This window comes from Pelophylax lessonae (assembly GCF_965119305.1).
Source record: "Pelophylax lessonae genome assembly, chromosome: 4".
In the NCBI taxonomy this organism is placed as follows: domain Eukaryota; kingdom Metazoa; phylum Chordata; class Amphibia; order Anura; family Ranidae; genus Pelophylax; species Pelophylax lessonae.
In genome coordinates, this window is record NC_138771.1 from 177,049,154 (window position 1) to 177,070,482 (window position 21,329).

The 21,329-nt window shown below is 46.2% G+C and overlaps 1 protein-coding gene across 1 annotated transcript in view; it reads right to left on the minus strand.

The window, feature by feature from the left end:
- The window catches only part of BEND7 (BEN domain containing 7), a 123,616-nt gene that overhangs the window by 27,283 nt on the left and 75,004 nt on the right, over window positions 1-21,329 (minus strand). Inside the window, exon 4 of the mRNA XM_082255413.1 lies at window positions 16,097-16,219. Coding sequence (XP_082111539.1) covers window positions 16,097-16,219 — 123 coding nt within the window. The remainder of the gene's footprint in view (window positions 1-16,096; window positions 16,220-21,329) is intronic.

A 21,329-nucleotide genomic window follows, 5' to 3' on the forward strand; every position in this document is an offset into this window, starting at 1 on the left:
TAAACTAAGCATGCAGTAACTATCCTATTGGATAATTACTGCATGTGCCCAAAGAATGAGGTCAGCTGACTACCTGAATATACTGAATGACCAGGTTTTCCATCAATGGATTTTTTTCTTCCCAGATGGTACGGGCGTATTCCAAGATGACAATGCCAGGATTCATCGGGCTCAAATTGTGAAAGAGTGGTTCAGGGAGCATGAGACATCATTTTCACACATGGATTGGCCAACCACAGAGTCCAGAACTTAACCCCATTGAGAATCTCTTGGGATGTGCTGGAGGCTTTGCGCAGTGGTCTGACTCTCCCATCATCAATACAAGATCTTGGTGAAAAATGAATGCAACACTGGACGGAAATCAATCTTGTGACATTGCAGACACTTATCGACACTTGCCGCGGCGAATGCATGCCATAATCAAAGCCAACAAAATACTAGAGTGTGTGACCTTTTTTTTGGTGGCGATTTTTTTTTTTTTTTTTGGTCAGGCAGTGTATATGTTTCTATCAGTACATATGTAATGAAAGGGGTTTAAATTGTCTGATGCTGTAAGTAGATACATTACACATGAGACAGCTCTTTTAGGCTTCGTTCACATATCCACAAAATAAAAATGCATTTACAAGATACGCATTTACGGATCTGAACACAGCTGCACTTTTTTTAATGGAAACATTCACACAAGTGCGTAAACATGTACTGCGTTCAGATCTGCAACACAAAATTCAAAAATCTGTTTCTCCAGACATGTCTATACACATACCATGCATTCAGGTATAAAAAAATGACAGGAAATTTTTACGTATTTAAAATGGATCATTTGTTTAATCTGTTTAATTTGTGTATCATTGGAGGCTGTTCACTTTACTGGGTATATGTGAGGGTTTACAACCACTTTAGGAATTGCTGAGATCTACCGGCCCCTTGGACCGGTATCAATTTTCCTTGATGACTTCTCTGCCTGGCTATCCTACCTTCTATCTTCTGGATTTTACACAATCATTTTCGGTGACTTCCACATCCCTGTTTATACCAACACTCCATCTACTTCTGAACTTCCAAGTCTTACCTCCTCACCTGAAGAAATGGGTACATACTTATACTTACTCTGATAGCAACACTCTGAACCTTGTTTTTTCTTTCCTTTGCACTCCATGCAACCTGTTCAACAATCCTTTTCCTTTCTCTGATGATCACTACCTTATTAGCTTCGCTCTCTCCCTGTCTTCCACCACCTCTCTCTGCAACCACCTAACAATTACCCATAGGAACCTTTGCCACTTCAACCCCTCTTCTCTTCCATTCTGCTACTGATCACCCTTATGACAAAATCTTACCCCTTTCCTGCCAAAATCTAGTCACAATAGATCCCTGTCCTCCACCCTGGACGAGCTTGCCCTCCCCCCCCCTCATTATGCACAGAATCATGCCCCGACCCCTACAACCCTGGCAAACAGATAACACTAGAGGTCTCAAAAAATGTAGTGGCGCTCTTGAGCGTCTGTGGCGTAAGACTAAGTCTCACAAAGACTTTAACCAATATAAATCTGCCCTCCAAAAATAAAATTCTTGCCTCCACACTGCCAAGCAGACCTCTTTATCACTCTCAATAACACCTTCTCATCCAGTTCCCTTCAACTCTTCTACCTTCTAGTAACTCTCTACTTCGTTCTCTGCTGCCTCCAGCCACTAATTCACTCACTGCCCAGGAGATCCCCAATCACTTCGAAAATAAGATTGATTCAATTTGTGATGAAATCCTCACTTTACAGATATCCCCCCACTTAACACCCCATGTCCACAGATACAATCAACACTTCCCTTATTCAACCCTGCTTCTATAGACGAGGTTGCTAAACTTATTTCTAACGCCCACCTAACCACCTGTCCCCTGTTCCCTCTAAAATACTGCCGTCACCCTCTGACTTTATCCTACAATCTCTAACCCACATTTTCAATCTCTCCTTCTCTTCTGGCATCTTCCCCAATGATCCTAAACATGCATTAGGCACCATCACATTGTGTTCCTGTCACGGAACCATGAACCAGACGTACAACAACAGATAAGTGAAAATAAGAAAGCTTTATTGAAAAACAAGCTATAAAGCAAAAGTCCAAACGGATGGCGAAACCGATGCAGAGTCTTTGCGAAGCCAGGGGTCAGGAACCAGCAGGGTAGTCAGACGAAGCCAGGATCAGGAACCAGCAGGGTAGTCAGACGAAGCCAGGATCAGGAACCAGCAGGGTAGTCAGACGAAGCCAGGAACAGGAACCAGAAGTAGCAGCAGTCTTAGTAGCATGTGAACACAGGAGGACCAAGCAGGGAACTGAAGCCACAGACCTCCTATATATATGAGCTAGGTATCCAGCTCCTCCCAGTGGGAAGGAGGAGCCGCAGGGTGGGAGGCTACAAGAAACCCAGAAACCAAGATGGCCGCCAGCACATGTCAAACGAAGGAGAACAGCAAGAAGGTAAGACCATGACAGTACCTCCCCCTCAAGGGCCCCTCCTCCGCGGAGTAAAGAACGGTTTCTGAGGGAAGCGTGCGTGGAAGGCTCGGAGCAAGGCAGGAGCATGGACATCTGCGGAGGGAACCCAGGAACGCTCCTCTGGACCATAACCACGCCAATGAACCAAAAACTGCACCCGACCGCGGACCAGGCGTGAGTCCAGGATATTGCTCACCTCATACTCCTCACGATTGCCCACTCGGACCGGACGAGGCCGAGGAACCGAGGAAGTGAAACGATTACACACCAGAGGCTTCAACAGGGAGACATGAAACACGTTGGAGATCCGCATGCCAGGAGGAAGCGCAAGGTCATAGGCTACCGGGTTTACCCTGCGAAGCACTCGGAAGGGACCAACAAAGCGAGGCGCCAGCTTGGGAGTGGGCACTCGAAGGTTGAGGTTGCGGGTGGACAACCATACACGGTCTCCGGCCTGGTAGGAAGGAGCAGGCGCTCGTCTGCGATCAGCCTGGAGTCTCTGGCGCTGCGCAGAGACCTCAAGGGACTTCTGGATCTGTACCCAAGAAGCACGTAGGACGGAAAGGTGATCCTCCACAGCCGGAATATCCTGGGGAGAGAATACCTCCGGTAACACGGCAGGTTGGAACCCATAGTTGGCCATGAAGGGAGACGTCCCAGAGGAAGAGTTCACCGCCGTGTTCCTGGCAAACTCAGCCCAAGGCAGGAGGTCAACCCAATTGTCTTGGTGATCGGAGACATAGCAACGAAGGAATTGCTCCAAGGCCTGATTGGAACGTTCTGCGGCCCCATTGGACTGAGGGTGGTAGGCCGAGGAGAAGGAGAGATGAATCCCCAACTGGGAGCAAAAGGCGCGCCAGAACCTGGACACAAACTGACTCCCCCGATCCGACACAATCTCCTTGGGCAAACCGTGCAACCGGAAGACCTCCCTGGCAAAAATCGTGGCCAACTCCTGTGCAGAGGGTAACTTCTTGAGAGGAACACAGTGACACATTTTGGAAAACCGATCCACAATCATGAGAATGACCGTATGGCCTCGGGATGCAGGGAGGTCCACAATGAAATCCATCCCCAGGTGTGACCATGGGCGCTCCCCGGTGGCTAAGGGTTGCAGAAGGCCCAACGGAAGGTGCCGAGGGGACTTACTCTGGGCACAAACGGAGCATGCCGCTACATATGCGGCGATGTCGGAACGTAGGGAAGGCCACCAGAACAGACGTGAAATAGCCCAGGACAGCTGATTCTTTCCAGGATGCCCCGCGGTCTTGGAGTTATGGTAGGTTCGCAACAACCGAGTGCGCAACTCCTCAGGCACAAAACATCTGCCGTTGGGTCTCCCAGAGGGAGCACCAGATTGAGCCGCCAAAATCTGCTCACCCAGGGGAGAGGTCAGGCTGGTGCGAATGGCAGCCAGGATCTGATTCGGAGGTATGACCGAAGTCGGAATCGACTCCTCCCTGGACAGGTCGGAGTACTGCCGTGATAAGGCATCAGCCCTAATGTTCTTGGAACCGGGTAGGTAGGAGACCACGTAATTAAAACGTGACAAGAACAGAGCCCATCTGGCCTGACGTGGTGTCAATCTCTTGGCCTCAGAGAGGTAGGTCAGATTCTTGTGGTCCGTCAGGATGAGGACCGGAACCACCGAACCCTCGAGCAAGTGCCTCCATTCTTTAAGAGCCTGCACGATGGCCAATAACTCCCTGTCACCAATCTGGTAGTTGCACTCCGCGGAAGACAGTTTCCGGGAGTAAAACCCACAAGGAAGCAGAGGACCCTCTGGTGTTCTACGCTGAGACAGAAGGGCGCCTACTCCCGTCTCAGACGCGTCCACCTCGAGGACAAAGAGCAACCCAGGGTTGGGATGCGACAGAATCGGAGCCGACACAAAGGCGGACTTTAGAGCCTCAAAAGCTCGGATGGCCTCGGGCGGCCAGACCTGGGAATTACTGCCCTTCCTGGTCAGATCCGTGAGAGGCTTGGCTAGCATGGAAAAGTCCCTGATGAACTTCCGATAATAATTGGCGAAGCCCAAAAAGCGCTGCAGGGAGCGAAGACCACTGGGCTGGGGCCACTGTAAGACAGCCGAAACCTTCTCAGGATCCATGGAGAACCCCTCAGCGGAAATGATGTAACCTAAGAAGGTTACCTGGGATCGGTGAAATTCGCATTTCTCAAGCTTACCGAACAGCTTGTTCTCTCGTAACCGTTGCAACACTCGTTTGACATCCAGAATGTGGGTCTCCATGGACTCAGAATATACCAAGATGTCATCCAGGTAGACCACCACACACTGCTGCAACAGGTCACGGAAAACATCGTTGATGAATTCCTGAAAGACTGCGGGCGCATTGCACAGCCCAAAGGGCATAACCAAGGATTCATAATGACCGGTCCTGGTGTTAAACTCATCGCCCGCCTTGATCCTTACGAGGTTATATGCCGCCCTCAGGTCGAGTTTGGTAAAGACCGTGGCCCCTTTAAGGCGATCGAACAGCTCGGAAATCAAGGGTATCGGGTAAGCGTTCTTGATCGTGATGCGATTGAGACCCCTGTAATCGATGCAAGGCCTCAACTCACCGCCCTTCTTTTTCACAAAGAAAAATCCAGCCCCTGCCGGGGACGAGGATTTGCGAATGTGTCCACGTGAAAGCGCCTCCCTCACGTACTCCTCCATGGCCTCATTCTCCGCTACCGACAGTGGATAGACTTTGCCACGAGGAGGAACGGCACCAGATTGTAACTCGATGGCACAATCGTATGGGCGGTGCGGAGGTAGGGCAACCGCGCGCACCTTATCGAATACATCCCGGTACTCCTCGTATTCAGGGGGCAACAGAGAGTCCGAGGAAGTACACAGCAACTTGACAGGCCCATGGATGCAACTAGCCCCACACTGCGGTGACCACGAGAGGATCTCGGCCGATCTCCAATCGAAAATCGGATTATGCTTCTGGAGCCAGGGGTACCCCAAGACCACCGAGTAGTGTGGAGACGAAATAACCTGGAAGCAGACCGACTCTCTGTGGACGGCACCAATTGCTAACCCCACTGGAAGGGTCTCATGAGTCACGTGTGGCGGCAGAAGGGGTCTGCCGTCTATCGCCTCAAGAGCCAGAGGAGAACCTCGAGCCTGCAGAGGAATGGAATTGGCGGCAGCGAACACACTATCAATGAACAAACCACCAGCACCAGAGTCCACCAACGCCTGGGTCGTCACCGAGCCCCCGACCCAGGAAAGGACAACAGTGATCAGTGGTTTGTCAACACGGGAAACCGGGGACGAGGAGACTCCACCCAAGATCTGCCCCCGACAGGATCTCAGGTGCGAGCGTTTCCCTGGACGGTTCGGACATGCCAACCGAAAATGCCCACCGAGACCACAGTACATGCATCGGCCCTCGCGTCTCCAGGAGTACCCTATCCCCCTCGGACAGGCGAGCAAACCCCAGCTGCATGGGTTCACCCCCAGACAAGTCATCCCCAGGAGGCGTGGGAGGAGAGGGAGGCACGGGTGGGACAACAAAGGTAGGCGCCAATCTGTTAGGAGGCCTCCGCAGACTCTCCTTAAAGGAAGGTCTCTCCCTGAGTCTGGTGTCAATCAAAATCAGGAAAGAAATAAGAGACTCGAGCTCCACTGGTAGGTCCTTAGCTGCAACCTCATCCTTCAAGGCATCCGAGAGACCATGAGAGAAAGCAGCGACCAGAGCCTCATTATTCCAGCCCACCTCTGCTGCCAGGGTACGAAACTCAATGGCGTATTCAGCTACGGATCGTGAACCCTGTCTGATGGACATAAGGAGCTTCGCAGCAGAGGCAGCACGAGCCGGCACATCGAATACCTTCCGAAGAGAAGCAACAAAACCGGAAAACTCGGCAACCACCGGATTGTTGTTCTCCCATAAAGGGCTGGCCCAGACCAAGGCCTTGTCCGAGAGCAGCGAGATTAAGAAGCCCACCTTTGATCTCTCAGTAGGAAAGGCATGTGGCAGCAACTCGAAATAAATGCCCACCTGGTTAAGGAAACCTCGGCACTGAGTTGGCTCTCCCCCAAAGCGCTGTGGAAGGGGGGCAGAACCGGACATACCCCGAAACACCGCAGGCGCAACAACAGGTGTCGGGGTAGACTCTGGCGCAACAACCGGAGCGGCAGTAGGAGCGGACCCAGGAGCGACAACCGACCCATCGGCAACGGGAGCGAAATGAACCGTGCGTTCAAGCAGGGTTTGCAACGCCACGGCGAACTGACCCAACAGGTGATCCTGCTGATCAAGTCTGGCAACCAGCGTGGGTAGTGAGGATGGCCCTGCACCGTCAGAATTCGTGGCCTGTGGTACCGTGCGTTCAAGCAGGGTTTGCAACACCACGGCGAACCGACCCAACAGGTGATCCTGCTGATCAAGTCTGGCAACCAGCGTGGGTAGCGAGGATGGCCCTGTACCGTCAGAATTCATGGCTTGGTCCTAATGTCACGGAACCATGAACCAGACGTACAACAACAGATAAGTGAAAATAAGAAAGCTTTATTGAAAAACAAGCTATAAAGCAAAAGTCCAAACGGATGGCGAAACCGATGCAGAGTCTTTGCGAAGCCAGGGGTCAGGAACCAGCAGGGTAGTCAGACGAAGCCAGGATCAGGAACCAGCAGGGTAGTCAGACGAAGCCAGGATCAGGAACCAGCAGGGTAGTCAGACGAAGCCAGGAACAGGAACCAGAAGTAGCAGCAGTCTTAGTAGCATGTGAACACAGGAGGACCAAGCAGGGAACTGAAGCCACAGACCTCCTATATATATGAGCTAGGTATCCAGCTCCTCCCAGTGGGAAGGAGGAGCCGCAGGGTGGGAGGCTACAAGAAACCCAGAAACCAAGATGGCCGCCAGCACATGTCAAACGAAGGAGAACAGCAAGAAGGTAAGACCATGACAGTTCCATGACTGTGCTCTTCATGCTTTCATCCTGCTTCCATCCTACCTAATCCACTGCACCTTTGGGGTCAACTCTACTTCCTCCTCTTCTCTTCCTTTCTCCGTCTGGGTTTCCCAAGGTTCTGTTCTTGGACCTCTCCTATTCTCAATCTACACCTCCTCCCTGGGTCAGCTGATAGCCTCCTATGGCTTTCAATATAATTTCTATATTGACAGAACCCAAATCTATCTCTCTACCTCTCAGTTCACAACATTAGTCTCCTCACGCATCACTAATTTACTGACTGACATATCAGTCTGGATGTCACACCACTTCTTCAAACTCAACCTGTCCAAAACCGAGCTTGTAATATTTCCTCCCTCACGTGCCCCTTTCCCTGGCTTCTTTGTCAAGATCAATGGCACAGCCATTACCCATGCTAGGGTGCTAGGTGTAGTCCTGGACTCTGAACTCTCCTTTCGGCCCCACATCTAATCACTTTCCAAAGCTTGCCGCCTCAAAGCAGTTGTAAAGGCTGAAGGTTTTATTTTACCTTTGTGGATTTTATGCATGACGGTAAAAAAACTTTTCTGTGTTGCAGCCCCCAAAGCCCCCCTAATACCTGACTCTCTGGACTCTCTTACCTGAGAGAGAGGGGATCGGGGGCCGACACACAGAGCTGCAGCTCGGCAGCGAGCCTGCTTGGTGGCTCCCATTGCAAGCTGCTTGCTCTGGAGGCACTTGGCAAGAGGGAGGGGCCAGGAGCACTAGAGAGGGACCCAAGAAGAGGAGGATTGAGGCTGTTCTGTGCAAAACCGCTGCATAGAGCAGTGTTTCTCAACTCCGGTCCTCAGGGTACACTAACAGGCCAGGTCTGCAAGAAAACTGAAGTACATCACAGGTGATATAATTTGCTGTTCAGTGATTGCAGGAGTCTAGTCTGCATCTCCCCAAGGTAATACTTAAAATCTGGCCTGTTAGTGTGCCCTGAGGACCGGAGTTGAGAAACACTGGCATAGAGCATGTAAGTATAACATGTTTGTTATTTGAAAAAAAACACTGCAACTCCCTCCTCAACTCCCTCCTCCTTGGCTTACCTTTACATAGGCAATCCCCCTTCAATCTATCATGCCAGACTCATCAACCTTACAAACCGCTCAGTGTCTGCTACCCCTCTCTGCCAATCCCTCTATTGGCTGCCACTCACCAAAAAATTAAATTAAAATACTAACAATAACTTACAAAGCCATCCATAACTTGGCCCTCAGCTACATCACTAACCTAGTCTCGAAATACCAAATAAAGTGTTCTCTTTGCTCCTCCCAAGGCCTCCTGCTCTCTAATTCCCTTGTCACCTCATCCCATGCTTGCCTCCAGGACTTCTCTTGAGCCCCTCCTATCCTTTTTAATTCCTTACCCCAATCTGTCTGACTATCTCCTACTTTATCCACTTTTAGGCAATCCCTGAAAACTTTTATCTTCCCTTTCCACAACAAATGTTGGCGACAGCGATTCCCTGTCATAAGTCTGAATGAGGAGCTGTTCCAGATAATTAGAGGGGTCTGAGCCCTCCACTCCTTCTGGCAACCCGATGAACCTCAAATTACATCTGCGTAGCCTGTTTTCCAGATCATCCTGATTTTGTAGGATCTGGTGGACTTGCTGCTGAAGATGATCAGTGGATTGTTGGAGTGGGGGGAGGGAGTCCTCCACGCTGCTGATCCTGTTCTCAGCCTCGGTCACCCTGTCCCGCAGCTGCCTCATATCCTGCCTAATCAGGGAGATATCTACCTTCACTTCGTCAATCTTTGTAGTCAGGGTCACTTGGCATGCAGATATGGCTTCCAGGACTGTTGCTGTGTCTGCGCCCGCCGCCGCTCCGACAGCCTGAGATTTCCCGGCGCCATTTTGGGAGGAGGACTCTCCATCCTGGCGGCGGAATTTATCAAGCTTGGCCGCCGCCTCGGACGTTTTTTTTCGGCGGGGACATAGCAGGATGAGCTCCGGAGTGTCCCGGGGAGCAGCGGGTCTCGGTAAGCAGTCGCGGGGAGACAGGATAGATGATGCAGGATACAATTCTGGCGGAGCTCCAGCTGCTCACGTCCTATCTCATGCTGTGCCAGGCCACGCCCCCGAAAACTTTTATCTTCAGAGAAGCTTATTCTGCCTCCCCATCCCCCACAGTTATTACCTTTTGTATCACTTGACCCTCCCTTTTAGATTGTAAGCTCTAAAAAGCAGGGACCTCTGATTCATCCTGTATTAAATTGTTTTGTAACTGTACTGTCTGCCCTCATAATGCAAAGTGCTCCGCAAACTGTTGGCACTATATAAATCCTGTATAATAATAATCTAAAAGCAAGTATCATCATGAGTAGGAACTAAAAAATCAGTAAAATTTTTACGGCCATGTGAATGTAGCCTACACTAGGAATTTATGTCTTCACATTTGATTTTCTCCAAAACAAGATTCCTAATAGAAAAACAGAAAAATTAAGGCTGTTTATCATGCCCACAAAAGGCAGGGGGAAGCTGTTCACAAAGCCAAAACCACAGAGACAACGGAAGGGGCAGGCCATGAGTTCGGATGGCGCCATCTTGCCCTCTTCTCCTCCCCACATGGATGCCCAGGGCTCGTCGCAGATGGAGCAGGCTTTTTTCTCATCTCCGGTTGGGGTGGGTTTGCTGCCCACTCCATTGGACTCTACCTCACCAGTGGCAGCGGACACTAGATGCTACTGAGGGATGTAAGGCGGCACCCATGCTGCAAATTAAGCACCTGGCAAAAGAGTACACACTGATCCGCCATTATCTGGAAAAGATCAAGAGGAGGTTGACTGAGGCAGAGGGTTTCATCGAAACCATGGAGGATCTTTAGGGCTCCTACTCTGCCCAACTTGCTAATCTCTAGTCTCAGGTTGCCACTCTCATGACCAAGAAGGAGGATGCGGAAAACAGGAAGCGGCACAACGTCAAGGTGGTGGGTCTGCCTGAGTGCATCCAGCTGCCTTTGTGGAATCATTCTTCAAGCAACTTCTTAACATGCCTGACATGCCACCTACCTACATGGTTGAACGGGAGCATTGGGTACCTATGGGTACTAGACCTTCCAGAGCTCCACCGCGTCCCTTTCTAGTAAAATTCCTGAAATTATATGATCCTTGCAGAAGCCAGGAAACTACAGGAATTGCCCTTCGAGAACACCCATATAATGTTTTTCCCTGATTTCTATGTGGAAACTTAGAAACACAGTTGCTCCTTTGATGATGTCTGACGCAGCTTGAGGGAGAAGGGTATATTCTATAGCACGTTGTACCTGAGCAGACTTCGGGTTCCTCATTGTGGAGTTTGTGAAATTATTTGATACCCCCTTGGAGGCCAGCGAGTGGCTTGATAGTATCTGAGTGAGTACTGACCTTCAGTGTACTTCCTTAGAGCTCTTGTGGAGTGTTTATTACAGTTACTTGTTTTTTGTTACAGCATCACATTTCCATATTGTTTGGCCTAATTTACATACCTGGATTGGAGCCTTATTTCTGTTTTATGCTTCCTCTTGAAGTTTATCTGCCAAGAGTTCTGACACTACCGGTCTTCTCTCCTGATCTAGGAGGGTAGTCCCTATCAGGTGATGCCGGAGTTCTTTTATATCCTGATACTGGAGGCTGGCTTGCATGCTATGACCCAGAGCAAGTATTGCCTTAACAGCTTTGTGGAACTTTTTGAACTTGTGAACTTTTTTTGGGGTCACGCTTCTCTGAGCCAGTTTGTTGCTACACTGCAGCAGGAGGAAGGGGATTTCTACTAGGTTTGTTTCCAGTGTTATGCAATTCCTCATGTTTGTCCCCGGGCAATGTATTAAATCGGGTTTTGTATTCATTATTGGTACTTTACACAATGTGCCTTATCATGTTCTCACATATATCTACAGTGTCTATTATGTTGATTACACACCTACAATGAGTCTCCTGGAATGTCCGGGGATTGAATGACAAGTTCAGACGAGCTCTGGTTTTCCAGTACTTCAAACAGTCCATGGCTCCCAACTGTCCCTGATTTAGAGGGACTGTCCCTGATTCGGAACAAAGTCCCCCTGTCCCTCTTTCAACCTCATTTGTCCCTAATTTTGGTCTTATAAAATGTTTGTATATAAAATGCACTTTTTATCTTTCAAAAAGTGTTTGCCATTGCTAAACCTTTTATCCAATTTCTAAATGACTGCATTTGTAAATTTCAAAAGCCAGTATAAAGGAAAAGTAGTGGTAAAAAAAGCATTTGTGGGTTTAACTAATCTTTTTTTTGTATATTAAGGGGGCATGGCAGGGTGTGTATCCTATGCTATACTTTTGCTAACTGGTGTCCCTTGTTCCGATCTCAAAAAGTTGGGAGGTACAGAAACTTCTTAAACCTTGTGTGTTTTTTTTGCAAGAGAAACGCTTGGATGGTAACAGAGTTCTGGCCTTAAGTCGTCCGTGGATGCAAAGGGCATTTCACGCCAACTATTCCCCATATTCCTGGGATGTTTCTATTTTGATCAGTAAGTCAGTTCCCTGTACTGTACATCAGGTGCTCTCGGAGTCAGTACTTGATTGTGGTAGCAGATTTGTTTGCATCCAAATTGGTATTGGTGACTGTCTATGTGCCTCCACCATTTAATGTGCAAGTGTTATATGATTTCATGGGTAAGCTGGCTTTATTCATGCACCTCCCCTTTCCTTTTCCCCCTGGCTGGGGACTTTAGCGACATAGTAAATGGCACAAAGGATACTTCTATTTCCTAGAAATCCCCCTCCATAGAGATGTTGGCCTGGGCCACTATGGTGTCCCTAATTAAACTGTGGCTTTGGAAACACCCTATTAGTTACTCCTACCTTTCTAAAAACGCATAAATCCTCAGCTGTGATTGACCTGGCCTTTGCTAATGTTCCCCTGCTACAAGTGGTGCGGTTTACTAATTACCTTCCTAGAGGTCTCTCGGATCATGTTCCCTTATCTGTGGTTTTGGGGTTGCCCTTTAAGGATCAATCGAGGCAGGAGCAGTGTCTCAAATCAAACGAGACAGCAGGCAACAATCAAACAGGGGAAGACGTCAGCTGTGACGAAACGAGTCAGAACCGGTGTGCTGACGTCACCACGCGACCCGGGAGGACGGGCTACACAGAGGCCAACCTCATTGTCCAAAGCACATGTTGTATTGTTGCTGCCTTGGTGCACTTGAGGTTGGGAGTATCTGTGAGTTTGCTGCATTATATGTGGATGATCATTTTCTTTTTCTGCAAGATCCAGGTCCTTCCCTGCAAGCGTTTTTTCAAATTTTAAATACATTTTCTACATATTCAGGCCTTGGGGTTAATTGGTTAAAATCTAGTATTTTGCCCTTGGATAAGAGGGCTCAGGATAGAGCGGATCCTAAGGTTCCTATTACATAGGTATCCCAAATACTATTCCTAAGCATATTATTATCCGCAAAGGTCAATGGTTATATTACACTTAATTTGTTGCTATTGGTCACCACTCTCAGGAGGCGTATAGAGGTCTGGAAATATTTACCCATGTCGCTGATTGGCAGGATCAACCTGCTCAGACAGAAAAGTTTGCCAGTTTTCCTTTATTTTCTATGTAATGCCCCAGTCTGGGTCCCTCGCTCCTAATTTAAGAAAATAGATGGCCTTTAAGCTCATTCCTCTGGCCCTCGTTCCACCCTAGAATTGGGCTTAAGGCCTTCAGGAGCCATTGGGTCTGGCATGCCTAGCATTACCTGATTTATACATATATTTTTTAACCAGCAAAATTATTTTTTCACGCCGCTGGCTCCTAAATGATGATAGGGACATGGCCATGGTTCTTAGTGGGCTCCTACGAGGGTCTACATCATCTTCTTTTTAGAGGCCCCCAGTTACATACTCCTATCATGGACTCCATGAAGGTTACTCCACAGGCCTGGGACAAAGTGCAACACATAATGCAGCCTGAGGGAGTGGGACACTCACCCTCTTCCCCATTCTGGTTTAACCCTCGCCTGCCTGAATTTCATGCAATCCCCGATCCTCTAATGTGGGCTGGTAAAGGGATTAGGCAACTTAAGGAAATAGTGGGGTGGGTGGGCTCCTTACTTTTGGTGATCTGAAATCCAAGTTCCAGGTTCCCAATTGGTATTTCTTCTGCTATATACATCACGCATTCATTACACAGTTTGGTAATACCACCCTGGCACCTAGAGCTTAGGAATTGGAGCAGTTGTTTTGCTCCAATCTACTAAAAAAACACTCCCTGAAGTATATAAAGAGTTGTTCACAGTTAGGCCTAAGTCCCTTGAAAAATTCCAGAATATTGGCAGGGGGTGGTCAGGGCTCTGGTGGATCTCACAGCCCAACAAATCCCAATTACTATCTTGGTCTGCATCCTTGGGTTGGTAAAAGCGTTAAGGGCACAGAGAACCCTCCTTACAGTTACCCTCTTCTATGCCCGCTAAGCAATCTTGTTTTATTGAAAAAAAAACAGAGCTTCCCCCTTTGACATTTTAGAAATCTCTGATGAATAAGGTGTTGCCTTCATATAAAGTTACCTATCTAAACAAGGGGCTGTCCTAAGAGGTTTGAGAAGGTCTGGCACAGTTGGGTTTCTGCTACCTCTACTCTCACATGAGACCGTTCTAATAACTATTTGGTTTATGTTAGTGCCCATCAGTTTGTAGTCGGGGGGCTTGTCCCTCATTTTGTGATTCTACATGAGATTATACTTTATTCTGTTTAAGCATGGTTTGACTAATTATTTGAAAGTAATGTATGAAACATCATTGCACATGTACGGACGTTATTGTCGTTGTATTCATGGGTTATCTATTTTTTAATGTATACTGCTAGCGGTATTGCACATTGGGGGGAGGGTTGGTTAGTGGTTTTACTGGCTATGTCTGTACAGTCAGATCATTTATTGTATTTTTTTTATTGTATTTGTTTTATGTTTTGTTGTGTCTGATATCTGTATTGTATTTTACTCTGTAAAACTCAATCAACCGAAAAAAAGAGGGATGGCGGTCAATCTAGCCAGCAGATTATGGAAAGAGGGAAGGCCAATCAATTAGACTTGAAAGAATATGTAAAACCAACATTTTATATCCTGATATGTGCCCACTGTACCATGTACTTGCACAAAAAAAAGTATCCTGTTCTCTCTGTATTGTGGTCAGTTTTATAGCTGTGCTGAGAACTCAACCTGCTCCCCTCCAATTATTATACTTGTACTGAAAGCCCCCCCCCCGCCATTTACTGGGAAGACCAGTGTGCTACCGTTTCTCCTCCCCTAGCTCTCTAGAATCTTCTTGTAGTTGAGAACAGAGGGTATGTCATTACTTATAAAAAGGGGAAAAGGGTATTTATAATTTTTTTTTATATGTATACATTAATGTTTTGCCTTTCATTTCTATTCTTAACTAATTAGGTTGATTTACAAGGTGATCGTTTACATATATTGTTTAAAGGATAAGTTTACCTTTAAAAAAAATATTAAAAATGCACATTTTTTTGTAGGGAAAAAAAGTGCATTTAGGCTCGATTCACACTATTGCATTTTTTCATGCTTTTGGCAGAAATTAATTTCATTTTTTTTAACATGGGTTCCTATGGAACACGTTCACATCAATGCATTTTGTGCCTCTGTGTTTTTTGAAAGGGTCAGGGACTTTTTTTCCTGCAAAATGCAGCGTTTTGCATGTAATAGACATCAATGGACCTGCATCCAAAAGGCAAGTTTTGCGTTTTTACGGCGATTTTGCCACAATTTGTGTTTTAAATTTGCCAAACAACAAATTTTCCCCCAAAAAAAAAAACATAAAAAATGCAAACTTTTGGTTAAAAAAAGAAAAACGTGGAAAGCATGGCAAAAAGCACTACAGAAATGCTCAAAAGCAACATGCATATGTGTGAATCAAGCCGTACTATTTTTTTTTTTAGAAGCCTGGAAAGCATTGCACCAGTGATGAAGCAGATACTGGTGCCATGCAGGACTCCTGCAGACTGTCAATGTAAGCTGCCTGCCCAAACACCGACAGGAAGAATCAAGAAACTACCAGAGCGCTCAGCAGTGCCGTAGTAGTAGTTCATTGAAAACTACATGCCGACAGCCACAAAGGATATTGGTACTTGTAGTTCATTCATTCATTCACAGAACTTTGATAATAAATGAATGAATGACATATCCATGTGGGTGGAGATCTTTTCGAAAAGTGACAGCTGGTATGGGGAACTTCTCCCCATACGGCTGTCACACAGAGGCAGCGGATCGCTGAGCGTCTGCAGGAGAGGGAACATGTTAACATGTTCCACCATAAAAATGGGTGGAACATGTAACAGGTTCCCAAAGGTGAACTTATCCTTTAAGGCTGTGTGAGCTTACATAGGACCACCTAAAGATGGGAAAAGTGATTGTTTAGAGAACTTGGTCATCATGGGCAAAGCACAGGTTCAATTTAAGAAATTCCATTTTGTGCCCATGTACTAAGCTTTGCAGACATAATACATCTAGGGGTAAAAAAACACATATCAATATATTTCTTCTCTAGGATGATTGCAGTAATCTAAAATTGGATTGATTGCCATCTATTACTGCTTTTTCAAACACTTTGCACTGCCAAAAATGTAAAAAACATGTCCTTTCAATGAAGGTGCCAACACAGTTGTGTTAGTATAGTGTGACATACCTGCTTGTACTTGCATAAACTTCCTCATTGCTTTGAGCTCCTGAAGAATGGCCTGCAGAGTAGGCTGACAGTTACACGTGCAACACTTGGTATCGGTCACAGAATTCACCAGTGGCAATTCACCTGTAAATAAGAGTTATTCCGTCAGTCTTTCTGCTCGATTTGATTAAATGTTTTTTGAATCTTTAAATGAGAGCCCCAGGAATTCTATTTGAAAAGGACAGCAGGATTTATGTGTTAATTATGCTTACCTCTGTGCCATCCTTTCTGAAATCCAGCTCTCCTAGAACTGCTTCAAGAGAGCAGCAAGTACCATCAGCTCAACGCTTATAGTCTGTGTGCTTTCTGCTTCTGGTCCCTGCTATTTTCCAAATGGAAACAGCATCCACATAGACTTCTATTGTCACAACTATTCTCATTATTCTCATTAAACAGCAGGGAGAGGAAGTAGAGAGTGCACAAGCCGAAATCAATCAGCCAATGTACCACTCCGATTCCAGTTTTGGTGCCTCTGTACCTAGAGAAAAGACAGCATAGATGTACGGATAATCAGGGGTTTTTCTCAGGGGGAACGCAGTTCTGGCACCTCCAGCACTAAATGTATGAAATGGCAAGGGGTGCTGGGGTGAGCTGGAGGCAGGGCCGGCCCTACCATGGGTCCCGCTGGGTCCAATGGATCCTGGCGGCACTTGGAGAGGGGCAGCAAATTGACTCCCAAGATTTTTTTTCCAGCAGTTTTGTTTTTCATCAGTTTGCGGCGTTTTACGGGTGGCATTTCCCCTTCTCATACTGCCGCTCGTAGTGCAAACTGATGAGTATGAGGAGGTGAAGCGACTCCTCTGGGGAACGTCCCTCACGTGGTCGTGGTGTGCGCAATGATGTCAGACATCAGTGCAACTCCATCTCACGCAGGGCAACCTGGATCTACTCGGGCAGTAGGCGTGGCAGACACAGGAGTGACAGGAGGACAGAAAGCGGGTGTTTGGTGGACCAGACGGGTGGTGAGTTTTGGAAGAAGATAACAGTATATATAATATTTTCTAAAATATATATTTATATAAAATGATGGATGTGGGGGCCTTTTGTTGGGTGTGATTTTTTTTGGGGGGGGGGTGTCTTCTTGGTCCCAGGCAGCACAGTATCTTGGGCCAGCCCCGGCTGGAGGGTCTATTGATGATGGCTGTTCGGGGATCTAGTGTCGCTGGTGGGGATCTATTTTTGCGTGGGGGGCCTATTCATGCTGGAAGAAGTCTTATATTCCTGGGGGGTACGTTGTTGCTGGGAGGGATCAACTGTTGAGGGAGAGGTCATTGTTGCTGGCTGCTGGAGAATCCTTAGATGCTGGCTGTTGGGAGATTTGTTGTTGCTGCTGGAGGTCTATTGTTGGGATGAATGTAATGTTGGGTGATACTTTGTTGTAGCAGTGGGGCATTGTTGTGTGGGTGATCTATTGTTGCTGGGATTATTTATTCCCAGACTTGTATAAAGTACTCGAAATTTCTACTTGAGTAAAAGTACAAGTGCTCGATCAAAAAATTACTTGAGTAGAAGTGGAAGTGCTCGCAGAAAAAGTTACTTAAGTAGAAGTACTAAAGTATTCAACATTTTTTTTACTTAAGTATTGCAAGTAGTTTTTTCAAAAAATTTGCTACTTAAGTACTAAAAGTAAAAAGTACCAGTAGTTTTGAAAAAAAATTTCTACTCAAGTACTGAAAGTAGAAGTACAAGTACTGTGTTATGTAGTTATTAAAGAAAGAAGTCAAAAGTATGAACATCATATTGTTTTTATTATTTCAAATGATTTATTCAAATGATTAACCGGTGTTTGTTAGTAGTTTCTTGATGCACTTTAAGCGCTGTAGCATCATTTATTTGTTTGTTTCATATTTTCTTTTTATTGGAAAGATTTGGTATAGCAGCTTTTATTATACACAGCCTTTATTTTCGTATGCGCTGATTTACAAATGACATTATACACATTTTTTTGAGCTTTATGCAACCTGCCATCTACTGTTCTGGCAGTGGTAATTTTTTTAAAAGTAACGAGTAACTATGCAGCACAAAAAAAAAATACTTGAGTAGAAGTATCGAAATCATCGAAAAAATGTAGTGAAGTAAAAGTAGAAGTAGGAGAAAAAAATTCTACTCTAGGAAAGTACAGATACCGCATTTCGGTACTTAAGTACAGTACTTAAGTAGTTCTACTTCGTTACTATACATCTCTGTTTATTCCTTAGGAGGAATGGGTATAGCGCTGCTTGTAGTATGTATCCCTTCTTGTGATGCACTGGGCTGCTGGAGATTAAGGAGACACTGGTGATGCAGCAGAGAGGGGTGAGCCTGTCAGAAGGGGGGGATAAGTCTGGAGGGACAGGAGATCATACAGCCCTGTATCTGGATATTGTGTGCAGCCACAAAGTGCTGTGAATGCTGTTTTACCCCTTAACAGATGAGAAATTCTGGTGAGTGAGGTGGAGAAGAGGGGAGCACGTGTGAAAACCACCAGCACACCACAAGGTAACCAATACTCAGTCAATATTGACTTATGGATTTATTTTTTGTTTTCAAGCACATGTCACTTTATGGACTTTCTTTATATTGTATCATAGCACAGGTCACTTTTCACAGATGCTAAGGAATATTGTAAGCACAGCAGCACAGTCACTTTATTGTACATTATGTACTATGTATAGTCACCAGAAGGGTTTTCTTCCTGCCTCTAAACGTTGAGCCTAAAATATGCCTGTAATCATCGTAATGTGCATGGACAATAAGGGTGCATACAGAAGGTACGATTACTAAAGAAGTATATTCTGTTTGTACTCTTGCGCAGAGGGCTATATTCACAAGTACTGCTCTTCAGAGTGTCCGATGATGTAAAAGGGCCCTACCAGTGGCAGCCCATCCATCGGGGGTGCAGGGGCGCCGCCCCCCCCCTATCCATGCATCCGGCCCCCTAATCTACATGTGGGGCGCTGGACGCATGGATTCCAATGGGGTTTTTTTTTTGTTTTTGATGTACCCGATTCGAGCCAGAGGCTCTAATAGGCTTCAAAAAAGGGTGGGTTCGGGGCGCAGAGCACTGCCCCCTGAGCCCACCCAGTTGTGTGACAATAGCGAATGAATATTCGCTATTGCTACACTGATTCTCCTCCCGGCCAATTAGGAAGCGGGTCCTGAGACCTGTTTCCCGATTGGCCGAAAGGAGAAGGCATGCTATTGGCCAAGAGAAGGGACATGAAGGAGCCTGAGGGAGGAGCCGCCGCCTGTCATTCTCAAGGAACAAGGTAAGTAAACTGGTGGGCAGGCAGGCAGGTAGGATGTGGTGGTGCAGGCTGGAGTGATATGGGGGGGGGGGGGGCAGGTCCGTCTGCCAACCCCCCCCCCCCCCCGACTTATGGAGCACCAGCCGCCACTGGGCCCTACCTTCCTCTGCATATGTAATATGTTCACCTAATAAAAAATAACATCTATTTATACTGCAACCACACTTTCCATACAAGTACACAGGGTAAACGTATACACTGGAGCAATCTGAAAACCATTACCAAGATGTAGTTCATGATCATGTTTAAAATGCCTGCTGTAAGGCATATTCCCATCATAAAATAAATGTAGGTCTATTAGTAAATGCTATGTTCTTCTAAGAAGCTGCTTGATGGTGATGCTTGCCTTTGGGATCTGAGTTTCTTCAGCTTCCTTGCCGTTTCAACTAAATTTTATGTTGAATTTACTACATATTTTTCATTTTCTTACTAGATATGCAAAAAAGTTTCACTTTTTCAAATTCAGCACTTTTACTATAGAATCACTTACACCTAGCAAGTGGTTTAATTAAATAAGAGGACTTTGCGTTACATCACATTATACAAGGTTTGACAAGTGAATGGATAAATCAATATGACTAAACTTTTTTTTGCCATTATTTAAATTCTGTTAATAACAAGAAGAATTATTCTCAGGCAGAAATAAAATACTTAGCGTATCATTATCTTCCTAGGAAAGGTGCATAGCAGCACTGTAGGTGTAGCACGGTGTAACTGATGACTACCCAGTTTAAAAGTGGAGTGTGGTCAAAGCTTTTTTTGGTCACAGAAATGCACTTACTTGTGACTTCACAGAGTTGCTCCAGGCTCTGGAAGGATCACAACCATATCGTTGGGATCTACCCAGCTGCCTGATTGACATGACTGAGAGCCGAAGAAAGCCAAGCCTGCCTCCTCTCCAGTGAGAACTGGAGGAGTAGAGCAGAGAGCGGTGACTGACAGTCACTGCCCTGAGAAGAACAAGAGCTGAGCGATCAGCGATCATGTATTGCTCAGTTCTCGGTCTTAGAGCCGGAGTGGGGCAGCTACAGCATCACACTGATGTTACAGCATAGATAGTATGTATGTTTGATCTTTTAGTAACCCCAAGGTTCTCCTTTAACCACATGCCCCCCCCCTCCCCCGGGCCAATTCTGACATTTCTCCCATACACAGATTAAATATTTTCTGAAAGCAAAGATCCTGGAGAATAAAACGATTACTGCTGAAATTTTTGTCACACGATATTTTCAGTAAAAAATATACTGATGAATTTTAGTGTATGCAATTTAAACACAATTTAATACCTAATGTTTTGGTAAAGGATGATGTTATCTTGAATGAAGAGATACCTAACCTGTCAAGCTTTGAAACTGCGCATGCCTGAGGAATGGCAAAAACCACAGTGTATTAGATTATCCATAGGTGATGCTTTAAAAGTCTTTGCAGGTTACAAGTTTAGAATCAAACAGGAAGTTCGGAGCTAGAATTATTGCTCTCACTCTGACACTCAAAATGATACCATACATGCGCGGTGCGATCATCGTTTACATATGCATGTGGGAACCTACGTTTGCATTTGTGAGTTAACAGAGGGGGGTATGGAGATGCTTTAATTTTTATTTTATTATTTATATATTTCTTTTTTTTTTCACTTTCACTTAAATTTTTTTAAAATTAACTTTATTGCTATCGCAAGGGATGAACCTCATCCCTTTGTGATAGCGTAGGCAGTGACAGATTTTCTTTACTGAGAGACCCTAGATCTCTCCTTTGCCCTCCAAAGCAGCCGCTCAAACCAAGATTGATTTGAGCGACTGCTTTACTGGCTAGTTACGGCCAGGAAACAAAGCACCCACACCAGAAGTGACAAAATATTCCCTGACTGCAAACTATTCCCAGTATAACCCCTCCCTGTCCAGGACGTA